Source organism: Procambarus clarkii, chromosome 37 (genome assembly GCF_040958095.1).
Source record: "Procambarus clarkii isolate CNS0578487 chromosome 37, FALCON_Pclarkii_2.0, whole genome shotgun sequence".
Classification (NCBI taxonomy): domain Eukaryota; kingdom Metazoa; phylum Arthropoda; class Malacostraca; order Decapoda; family Cambaridae; genus Procambarus; species Procambarus clarkii.
In genome coordinates, this window is record NC_091186.1 from 12976386 (window position 1) to 12989280 (window position 12895).

The 12895-nt window shown below is 41.3% G+C and overlaps 1 protein-coding gene across 1 annotated transcript in view; it reads right to left on the bottom strand.

The window, feature by feature from the left end:
* Positions 1-2074: 2074 nt before the first annotated feature.
* Positions 2075-12895, bottom strand: part of LOC123765750 (alpha-(1,3)-fucosyltransferase C) — a 48651-nt gene continuing 37830 nt past the window's right edge. The window contains exons 7-10 of the mRNA XM_069337149.1: positions 9114-9236; positions 6646-6831; positions 5801-5959; positions 2075-3240 (exon numbers count right to left, since the gene is read on the bottom strand). Of these exons, the coding sequence (XP_069193250.1) occupies positions 3018-3240; positions 5801-5959; positions 6646-6831; positions 9114-9236 (691 nt within the window). The 3' untranslated portion in view covers positions 2075-3017. The remainder of the gene's footprint in view (positions 3241-5800; positions 5960-6645; positions 6832-9113; positions 9237-12895) is intronic.

The following is a 12895-nucleotide window of genomic DNA, read 5'->3' on the forward strand; positions in this document are numbered from 1 at the left end:
AATCTGGCCCCAGGCAACTTCACCCTGGGGCTGCGAAGAATGTGCAGCTGAACTACACTCGATGCTCTATTTTTTATATAATTTTTTTTCGGAGTCCTTTAATGATTAATGGTAACTGTGGAACCGTTTCCCATTGTCGATGACAGGAAACTTGTTCTGCTTACTGAGGTCACCCTTGAGTACAGTCTACCAAGGTCACCCTTGAGTACAGTCTACCAAGGTCACCCTTGAGTACAGTCTACCAAGGTCACCCCTTGAGTACAGTCTACCAAGGTCACCCTTGAGTACAGTCTACCAAGGTCACCCTTGAGTACAGTCTACCAAGGTCACCCTTGAGTACAGTCTACAAAGGTCACCCTTGAGTACAGTCTACAAAGGTCACCCTTGAGTACAGTCTACCAACTACTGACCTTTGCATAACAGTTGCCTAACTTCCACGTACTTAGTTACTGCCAGGTGTAGCGGCAGGAAGCACTCCCATGTCTGGCTCTGCCCGGAAGGTGGTATCAGGTCTAATCGGTTGCGAGCCAACTGTGTAGACTACTATGCTACAGTTATCTGCCGGATTTTGTGTTACGTAAATGATATTTTCTGATGGAAAATGGACACGCCCATTTTGTTAAAACCATGATTTTATTTTTATTCTTAATAAAACAACTGGAAGAAGCAAGTCTATTTTTTTTTTTATCTTTATTAGCGAAGTGGTCCCACAAATGGTGTCGCAGCTAAAGGGTTAAATGGTGGACATGACAGACAGACATGAAGCCTTTACTTCAGGGTTGACTGGCCATGTGAATCTCGTCATAATTTCTGCGCATTTTTGACAAACGAAAAAAATTATAGGTAATAAAATGACACTTTTTAAATGTTACTTGTTTAAAGCCAAACAAGTCCCCAGGGACGGATGAAGTGGTTGTCAGGGTCCATAACAAAATGTAAAGAAGAGTCTTGTGAGCCCTCGTCTCGCATAATAAATAAATCATTAGAGGCGATCACAGTACCAGACTCGTGGAGGGTTGCTAATGTGGTGCCCATTATTAAAAAGGAAGAGATAGATCACTTGCGTCGAACTATCGGACCTAGCGTTTATTGTGGGAAAATTACTTGAAACGATAATCGCAAAAGTCATTCGTTTACATTTTGTACAACATAGATTAATAAACGATTCACAACATGATTTTAATAAGGGCTGGTCATATTGGACAAATTTGTTCTCATTCTATTCCAGCGTATTTGAAGAAGTTGATAGTGGAAAGGATTCTGGCGTTGTGTACCTTGACTTTAGCAAAGCTTTCAATGCAGGGTCACACAAAAGACTGATTATAAAGATAGAAGTTCACAGTATTGGGGCGCTATCGTGAGATAACGACATGGTTATGTCAAAGGAAGTAAAGGATTAGTACAAATGAAGTCAAGACAGTGTTGGAAACCAGTCTCCGTGGTGTTGTGGTAAGACACTCGCCTGGCGTTCCGCGAGCGCTTTGTCATAGGTTCGTATCCTGGCCGGGGAGGATTTACTGGGCGCAAATTCTTAACTGTAGCCTCTGTTTAACTCAACAGTAAAATGTGTACTTGGTTGTAACAACGATTCTTCGCGGCAGGGGATCGTATTCCAGGGACCTGCCCGAAACGCTACGCGTACTAGTGGCTGTACAAGAATGCAACAACTCTTGTATATATTAAAAAAAAAAAAAAATTAAACTGTTGTAAGACAAAGCCTCATGGCTCTGTCCTGGGACCTTTGTTGTTTACCTATATATAAATTATTTAGATCCAGGATTGAGCAGCAATATTTGCAAATTTGTAGACGATAGGAAAATTGGGTGAAAAATAAATTCAGAAGATTCAAAATCACTTGAAGGCGATTAGACAGGCTTTTCAAATGATCGAAAGATTGGCCAATGCAGTTCAATGCTGATCTGTAAGGTTGTAAGGGCAGTAATTATGAGTTACAAGATATCAGCTGGATGGTATTGAAATAGCCAAGCCTAATAGTGAAAAACATCTGATTAGTAATGATTAGTAGAAATTTAAAACCAAAAAATCAATGCAAGGGTGTTTGAAATAAGGCAAATAGGATCCTAGAATTTATTTCTAGAAGCGTTAGCCATAAAATACTTGGCGTTATTCTTCAGCTATATCTTGCTCTTGTTAGCCCTTAATCTATATTTTAGTTTATGCAGTTCAGTTTTGGTCGCCATACTAAATAATGGACATAAATTCATTAGAAGGATATCAAAGTTAACACATAAATTAGAAACCTTCCATCTAAAGAGATTGAAAAAGCTTAATTAACATTCTCTAGAAAGATGAAGAATTATGTGTGACATGATTGAAGTGTACAAGTGGATGAATGAGCAAAATAAAAGGGATATTGAGAACATTCATAGGAGCCGTGATGAGGGTTCGAACCTATGCGGTGGGTGTTCCCACGCACACGTTGTAGTGACTAGACCACGACATGGTATAAGGATTGCAACCTGGAGTTCTCCTGAACACACGAGGGTTTTCTGAGGCTTCCACTGAAGCCAAAAGATGATTTTCCCACAATCCCCCCCATGCACTCTGGCGCTGTCATCTAGGACTTGTTCCACCTAGATGAATCAATGGGAGCCGAGCGGACAGCACGCTGGACTTGTGATCTTGTGGTCCTGGGTTCGATCCCAGGCCCCTGTTACCTAGCAGTAAAATAGGTACCTGGGTGTTAGTCAGCTGTCACGGGCTGCTTCCTGGGGGTGGAGGCCTGGTCGAGGACCGGGCCGCGGGGACACTAAAAAGCCTCGAAATCATCTCAAGATAACCTCAAGATATCTCTGACGCTCCTCTTTCCATACACAGAGAGTAATCACACTAACGTGACTGACGCAGTCACGTTAGTGACTTTGTAATCTCTCTTCGTAAGGAAGCTTTCTAATTCCTGGTGATGCCTCCTCTGTACCCGTCCAAGGGAGTTCACGTCCATGCTAGAGTGCGGAGACCAACACGAGATGTTGTACCCATTGACAAAGGCAGTGATGTTATCGTTGGTGGTCTTGCAGTGGGACATAACCGGAGATGTTTCCATTAATGAGGGCACTGATGTCCTTGTCATAGCGGGTCTTACAGTGGGAGCCGTCAAGGAACCAGTTCTTCAGATCGTACATCTTGGTGGTGTTGTCGGTGTGGAGCCGCTCACACAGGTCGCAGTAGGTCCTGGCAGTGGTCGAGAAGAAATTTGGAACCCAGTGATACCTCTTCCATCTGAGGAAATAAGCAATAGATTAACCATTTCTTAAGAACAGTCTCACACACTATAAAAAAAATGTCTGTGTGTCTATTTAACTAAATGTAAACTCTGTCAGCAGAACTATTCGCATACTTTGGGTCATAATATAATGGAATGTGAAAAAATCGCGGAATTCAGAGATAACACCATCAATGGAGCCCAAGAAATGTGTAAGTACTTCATTCATAATGATGTGCTGCCGGGAATCCAAAGTATCCAAAATCTGCTTACTGTAGGTACAGCCTGCACATGACTGTAAAGCTGCCGCCCAGTTGGGTGGGTGTGGAGCACATGACTGTAAAGCTGCCGCCCAGTTGGGTGGGTGTGGAGCACATGACTGTAAAGCTGCCGCCCAGTTGGGTAGGTGTGGAGCACATGACTGTAAAGCTGCCGCCCAGTTGGGTGGGTGTGGAGCACATGACTGTAAAGCTGCCGCCCAGTTGGGTGGGTGTGGAGCACATGACTGTAAAGCTGCCGCCCAGTTGGGTGGGTGTGGAGCACACGACTGTAAAGCTGCCGCCCAGTTGGGTGGGTGTGCAGCAAGACTAGTAACTGTGTGACTCACCATAGATGTAAAGTGCCTTGTATAGTGACTGTTGTGAGCCTCTTGTTGAATCACTTGTGATCCAAAAGATTATCGATGTGTATATAATTGTGTAAATGATTGTGTATTTGGTACATGTATATATAACATTAACAATTGTGTAACTAGATTCAAAAGATGGTTACTTCCTTAACTAAACGAACAATGGGGTTCAGTTCCTGAACCCATTATGTGCCTCTGTAACTCTTTCCACCACCGCCCACGGGATAGGTATGGGATGCATAATAAAGACACTGAATTGACTATAATAAAGGTATCCGGCCAGGGTTGGAGGCCAGAGGCTCGGGGCTAGCCTCACCGAATTATGGAGCGCAGATGGTGAGAGGCTAGTGGACTGGTATAGACGTTTCATTGTCCCATGAAACTGGTACTGACGAAATTGTCAATTTTTGTGTCCATGGAGTTTTTTTTATGCGATTATAGTATCAAAGATATTGGTATGCAAAACGCATGTTCTAATTACAGATTTGCCGTTTGGGTGGTTAAAAAGTACAACCTTTTATGGTTGACGCGGACACCGCTCTGTTTTTTTTTCGCAGGGATATTCCTGCGCGGGCCCTAAGCCTCTGGCTGGCTCACTAAGTGTTGCTTGTTTCTGTTTGACTTGGGCGGAGTATGAGTATTTATGACTGGTATGGTCGCTTCAGTAAGATTTTGCCATATGTGTTTAACAACTTCTGCTCTGTTGAATCTAAGTTGAAATCTTAATGGGTTTGTAACTGTGCACTGTGTTAGATAATGTTCCAGTGGTCTGTCGGACATTTCACCACAGTGCCACCACTCTGTTGATCGTCAGTGGAACAAAGTCCACAACTATGGTGAACAACCTTAGCCTATCACCAAACAGGCAAAGCTAAACATAGTTCTAAAGACCTCATGGCTCTTGAAACCATTCATGAACCGGCACAAACACCTGTACATCCCATGAGCCACCTCCAAACATGACACACACACACACACCTGGCTCACACCCGCACTCTCACACTTGCAATACAGAGACGTTGCCATGGTTAATAACAGGATCTTCAACGGAAAGCCTCGCCTAATCTAGAAATAAACTAACGATTTTGCCAATTCAATTTTTTTCTTTATTATGCACCCCATACCCATCCCGTGGGCGGTGGTGTAAAGGATTACAGAGGCACATAGTCAGTTCAGGAACTGAACCCTCTAGTTCGTTTAGCTAAGCAAATACAAATCTTTTGACGCTAGTTACAATATTATTAATGTTATATATACATGTATATATATATATATATATATATATATATATATATATATATATATATATATATATATATATATATATATATATATATATATATATATATACATATCTAATCACCCACACAAATACACACATCAATAATCAAAATAAGAAATTGAATTGAATTGCCTAAAGCAAACATATTCTATATCAACTCAGCGAGTCACAGCTGCGCCAGTTATTTGACATTACCAAAAGCCTCATGTTAATGAGTTATTACCAACACAGTTACATTAATGTGATTACTTGGGCACAGGGAGGGGTAAGCTGTCAATTTATATATATATATATATATATATATATATATATATATATATATATATATATATATATATATATATATATATATACACATGTATATATATATATATATATATATATATATATATATATATATATATATACACAGTATACAACTTTAGAACACTTTCCCACCAGGAGACTCGAACCCTAGCCAGCACAGAAGCCTTCCAGCAACTGGCATAACCGGTACGCCTTAGCCCGCTCCATCACCTGCTCAGACCCTTAAAAGAGATGGTAATTTCGGAGTATTTAAATACTCCGAAATTACATATATATACACAGTATATATATTTATTTATTTATTTACAAGAAAGAAGAATGTTGTGATAGTGGAACTGGAGAAGTTTTTTTTTTGACTTGCCTGAAGTATTCGTTATAGGCTGTATCGTTGTTGTTGAGGTAGATGAGGTGGTCAGCGAGGGCCTTGGCCGAGGGGAAGCTGAGGGCGTCGATGTAGGAGTGTGGAGGAGCGTGTTGAGCATAGTTGGCCAGTCCATACACCACAGGTACTGTCTCCAGCCTGTAGGGGGCATGTCTCACTGTACTGTGCACCCACACTACCACACTGCCACACTACCTGTCACTACCACACTACCTGGTCACTACCACGCTACCTGTCACTACCACACTACCTGTCACTACCACACTACCTGTCACTACCTGTCACTACCACACTACCTGTCACTACCACACTACCACGCTACCTGTCACTACCATGGGAGGCAAACACCTGCGTATCAACATATGAGTCTTACAAAATATTTACATTTGAAACCTTAACTCTAATATTGGTATTTTCTCTACTGTCATATTAACCAACTTCCAGTTATTAGGTAAAATACTGAACAAAATGATTATAATACTCACGATGTGATATCGTTATTTCAGTAAGCCTTCACAAACCCTTCAGATATCGTGCTAATAAGACAAGGAGAAGGAGAACTAACAGGATAAAGCGTCAAGCCATTACGACTATATACCACTTGGAAGGGGCCAGGATAAGGATTTAGGATGGGCCAGGGGGGAAAAGGAATGGTGCCCAATGGTGTGAACGGTCGGGGATTGAACGCCGACCTGTATGCGGCGAGACCATCGCTCTACCGTCCTGCCCAGGTGGATGGTGCTAAGACAGGATAGTATGATAATGTACTTATAAACATAGGCCTACCTTACTTTGTTAGAGCTGAAGGATGGCTCAGAAAGTACCTTAATATGTTAAAGAACTTCTCAGTCACATAGTCTTGACACAGAGAGTTCTCAAAGGAGAAGTAGAATTTGTAGTCGTCAGAGACCATCTTGTAGCACTTCCTCGCGGTCTTCCTCTCACACTTCCGCTTCCCACAATGTCCGTACTGGTCCACCTGGATCCATTTCCTCAACGTATTTACCAACCTTAAATATTCAACAAGAATATATTTATACAGTTGGGGGTACCTGGGTTAGCCTATCTCACTCCCGACCCCTCTCTCACGTCTTCCCTTTCCCTCCCACCTTTCTTCCCTCCCACCCCTCTTCCGTCTCTGCCATCTCTTCTTCCGTCATTCCCCCCCCCCGTCAGGAGAATGTTGATTGTGACAAAACTACCACGAATTTTTAGGATAACATTTGATAAAATTGATGTAATTGGCGAGAGGCCACGAGCTTCCTCTTAGAGAAGAGACCTCTCTTCCTTGTAACTACACTTTGGTAATTACACACACACACATGTACCAAGTGTATGGTTCGATAGTATATGCAATACACACGCAAACATATACACAAACTGCGTTCCTCAACGGTATATCTATTAAGCAAACCCAGCATAGCTACTAAATATATGCATTACACACACACACACCCGCCACCTGTTGATTCAACCCGTTTTCGCACTTTCTTACAGTCAATATTGACTTATTAAATACGTGCATATGTGACATACTAGTTTACCTTGAAAAGCTTCATAGAAAACACCGACCTTACCTAACCTTCTTAGTATGTTAAGATAAGCATCTTATTGCTTCATAATTACAATTATTACTTAACCTATACCTATAATAGGTTAAGTAATAATTGTAATTACGAAGCAATAAGATGCCTATCTTAACATACTAAGAAGGTTAGGTAAAGTCGATGTTTTCTATGAAGCTTTTCAAGGTAAACTAGTATGTTTAGTATGTCACATATGCACATATTTAATAAGTCAATATTGACTATACGAAAGTGCGAGAACGGGTTGGCTAATGTAGTACCAATATTTAAAAAGGGTGACAGACAAGAGGCACTGAACTACAGGCCAGTGTCCTTAACTTGTATACCATGCAAGGTGATGGAGAAGATTGTGAGAAAAAACCTAGTAACACATCTGGAGAGAAGAGACTTCGTGACAACCCATCAACATGGGTTCAGGGAGGGTAAATCTTGCCTTACAGGCTTGATAGAATTCTACGATCAGGTGACAAAGATTAAGCAGGAAAGAGAAGGATGGGCGGACTGCATTTTTTTTGGACTGTCGGAAAGCCTTTGACACAGTACCCCATAAAAGGTTGATGCATAAGCTGGAGAAACAGGCAGGAGTAACTGGTAGGGCGCTCCAGTGGATAAGGGAGTACCTAAGCAATAGGAAGCAGAGAGTTATAGTGAGGGGTGAGACCTCAGAATGGCGTGAAGTCACCAGTGGAGTCCCACAGGGCTCTGTGCCTGGACCTATCCTGTTTCTGATATACGTAAATGATTTCCCAGAGGGTATAGACTCATTCCTCTCAATGTTTGCTGACGACGCCAAAATTATGAGGATTAAGACAGAGGAGGACAGCTTGAGGCTTCAAGAAGACCTGGACAAGCTGCAGGAATGGTCGAACAAATGGCTGTTAGAGTTTAACCCAAGCAAATGTAATGTAATGAAGATAGGGGTAGGAAGCAGGAGACCAGATACAAGGTATCACTTGGGAGATGAAATACTTCAAAAGTCAGAGAGAGAGAAAGACCTGGGGGTTGATATCACGCCAGACCTGTCCCCTGAAGCTCATATCAAGAGGATAACATCAGCAGCATATGCCAGGATGGCTAACATAAGAACGGCCTTTAGAAACTTGTGTAAGGAATCTTTCAGAACATTATATACCACATATGTCAGACCAATCCTGGAGTATGCGGCTCCAGCATGGAGTCCTTTTTTAGTCAAGCATAAGACTAAACTGGAAAAGGTTCAAAGGTTTGCCACCAGACTAGTACCCGAGCTGAGAGGTATGAGCTACGAGGAGAGACTACGGGAATTGAACCTCATTTCGTTGGAAGACAGAAGAGTTAGGGGGGGACATGATCACCACATTCAAGATTCTCAAGGGAATCGACAGGGTTGATAAAGACAGGCTATTTAACATAAGGGGCACACGCACTAGGGGACACAGGTGGAAACTGAGTGCCCAAATGAGCCACAGAGATATTAGAAAGAACTTTTTTAGTGTCAGAGTGGTTGACAAATGGAATGCATTAGGAAGTGATGTGGTGGAGGCTGACTCCATACACAGTTTCAAGTGTAGATATGATAGAGCCCAATAGGCTCAGGAACCTGTACACCTGTTGATTGACGGTTGAGAGGCGGGACCAAAGAGCCAGAGCTCAACCCCCGCAAGCACAACTAGGTGAGTACACACACACACACACTGCATACCTCTATAAAACATGTTTTAACTCACTGTGTCCTGCCACTGATGGGGTTGCAGTTGGAGACAAACCAGGCAGCCATCTTGGTTTTACCGGCTGCGTAGTTGCGGTCAAGAGGGGCCAGCGGAGTCCTCCGCCGGAACACACGCCCGTACCTACAGGCGGCGCGGTCAGGTGTTACACGAGTTATACCTTACACGAGTAATGTTTTCTTTGGATTATGTCCTACAGGAGTTTTCTTTTCCTGGGCTTATATGCCAGTCCATCCTCCTAAGGTTTCTCATCGTCAAGAAAACGGTCGATTTAAAGTGTCCTCTCCTATCCTACCAGAGGACCCAAAACAGAAAACGAGACAGTACGTCACTTTCGCCAGTCGCTTCCATTTTTAAGTATGACAATTTTAATATACAAGCGGCCTGTATATTACTACTATTATTAGATTATTAGTATTTTAATTTAATTTTAACTAAATTGTTTCTGTATTGTGACTAAATTGTGTATTGTTTCTAAATTGTGACTTAGTTTTGATCCCTTCCCAGACACTAAAATTAAAATAGTTACCCCAGACCTGTCTTTATTGTCACTGGTCAGGTCGTCTCCCTAATCTTTGTTTTATACATCTGAAGAAACCCTTTAGGATTTAATTTTGCCTTTCCTCATAAATTTATCTCTGCCTGTTTAGGAATTGCTTGAAGAGCCTCATAATTGGCAATCTTAATTATTATTTAATTACTTTTTTGAAGCTTTTCAAGACTATAACATATTCTGTTTTAAGATACGTTTGCATATATATATATATATATATATATATATATATATATATATATATATATATATATATATATATATATATATATATATATATATATATATATATATATATATATATATATATATGTCGTACCTAGTAGCCAGAATGCACTTCTCAGCCTACTATGCAAGGCCCAATTTGCCTAATAAGCCAAGTTTTCATGAATTAATAGTTTTTCGACTACCTAACCTAACCTAACTTTTTCTGCTACCTAACCTAACCTAACCTATAGAGATAGGTTAGGTTAGGTTAGGTAGGGTTGGTTAGGTTCGGTGATATGTCTACGTTAATTTTAACTCCAATAAAAAAAAATTGACCTCATACATAATGAAATGGGTAGCTTTATCATTTCATAAGAAAAAAATTAGAGAAAATATATTAATTCAGGAAAACTTGGCTTATTAGGCAAATCGGGCCTTGCATAGTAGGCTGATAAGTGCGTTCTGGCTACTAGGTACGACATATATATATATATATATATATATATATATATATATATATATATATATATATATATATATATATGCGAACAAGCCTGAATGGTCCCCAGGACATATGCAACTGAAAACTCACACCCCAGAAGTGACTCGAACCCATACTCCCAGAAGCAACGCATCTGGTATGTACAAGACGCCTTAATCCACTTGACCATCACGACCGGACATAATGAGGTGATAGCCGAGGCTATTTGAACCACCCCACCGCCGGCACTCGGATAGTTATCTTGGGCATAGCATTTTACCAAATCACCTCATTCTTTGGGGCAACACGTGAGGAACACAAATGCGAACAAGCCTGAATGGTCCCCAGGACATATGCAACTGAAAACTCACACCCCAGAAGTGACTCGAACCCATACTCCCAGAAGCAACGCATCTGGTATGTACAAGACGCCTTAATCCACTTGACCATCACGACCGGACATAATGAGGTGATAGCCGAGGCTATTTGAACCACCCCACCGCCGGCACTCGGATAGTTATCTTGGGCATAGCATTTTACCAAATCACCTCATTCTTTGGGGCAACACGTGAGGAACACAAATGCGAACAAGCCTGAATGGTCCCCAGGACATATGCAACTGAAAACTCACACCCCAGAAGTGACTCGAACCCATACTCCCAGAAGCAACGCATCTGGTATGTACAAGACGCCTTAATCCACTTGACCATCACGACCGGACATAATGAGGTGATAGCCGAGGCTATTTGAACCACCCCACCGCCGGCACTCGGATAGTTATCTTGGGCATAGCATTTTACCAAATCACCTCATTCTTTGGGGCAACACGTGAGGAACACAAATGCGAACAAGCCTGAATGGTCCCCAGGACATATGCAACTGAAAACTCACACCCCAGAAGTGACTCGAACCCATACTCCCAGAAGCAACGCATCTGGTATGTACAAGACGCCTTAATCCACTTGACCATCACGACCGGACATAATGAGGTGATAGCCGAGGCTATTTGAACCACCCCACCGCCGGCACTCGGATAGTTATCTTGGGCATAGCATTTTACCAAATCACCTCATTCTTTGGGGCAACACGTGAGGAACACAAATGCGAACAAGCCTGAATGGTCCCCAGGAGTTGCTTCTGGGAGTATGGGTTCGAGTCACTTCTGGGGTGTGAGTTTTCAGTTGCATATGTCCTGGGGACCATTCAGGCTTGTTCGCATTTGTGTTCCTCACGTGTTGCCCCAAAGAATGAGGTGATTTGGTAAAATGCTATGCCCAAGATAACTATCCGAGTGCCGGCGGTGGGGTGGTTCAAATAGCCTCGGCTATCACCTCATTATGTCCGGTCGTGATGGTCAAGTGGATTAAGGCGTCTTGTACATACCAGATGCGTTGCTTCTGGGAGTATGGGTTCGAGTCACTTCTGGGGTGTGAGTTTTCAGTTGCATATGTCCTGGGGACCATTCAGGCTTGTTCGCATTTGTGTTCCTCACGTGTTGCCCCAAAGAATGAGGTGATTTGGTAAAATGCTATGCCCAAGATAACTATCCGAGTGCCGGCGGTGGGGTGGTTCAAATAGCCTCGGCTATCACCTCATTATGTCCGGTCGTGATGGTCAAGTGGATTAAGGCGTCTTGTACATACCAGATGCGTTGCTTCTGGGAGTATGGGTTCGAGTCACTTCTGGGGTGTGAGTTTTCAGTTGCATATGTCCTGGGGACCATTCAGGCTTGTTCGCATTTGTGTTCCTCACGTGTTGCCCCAAAGAATGAGGTGATTTGGTAAAATGCTATGCCCAAGATAACTATCCGAGTGCCGGCGGTGGGGTGGTTCAAATAGCCTCGGCTATCACCTCATTATGTCCGGTCGTGATGGTCAAGTGGATTAAGGCGTCTTGTACATACCAGATGCGTTGCTTCTGGGAGTATGGGTTCGAGTCACTTCTGGGGTGTGAGTTTTATATATATATATATATATATATATATATATATATATATATATATATATATATATATATATATATATATATATATATATATATATATATATATATATATATATGACAATGTCAGACCACGGAGGAAAAATGAAACAGGAAATTTCCTTAAGTACTTTCGTATATTAAATACATCTTCAGAAGGTGAAGATGTATTCTGAATATATCACCTTCTGAAGATGTATTTAATATACGAAAGTACTTAAGGAAATTTCCTGTTTCATTTTTCCTCCGTGGTCTGACATTGTCACATTCTTAATCACGTGTTTATTTTCGTGATATACACACACATATATATATATATATATATATATATATATATATATATATATATATATATATATATATATATATATATATATAAATCCCGATAGATTATTCTGAAGTATCAAATTTCTGATAGATTATGCGGAAATATTTATTTTTTGATAGACTATTCAAAAATATCTAATTCCTGATAGATTATTCTAAATTATCTCATTCCTGGTAGATTATTCTAAATTATTTAATTCCTGATAAATTACTCTAAATTATATAATCCCTAAT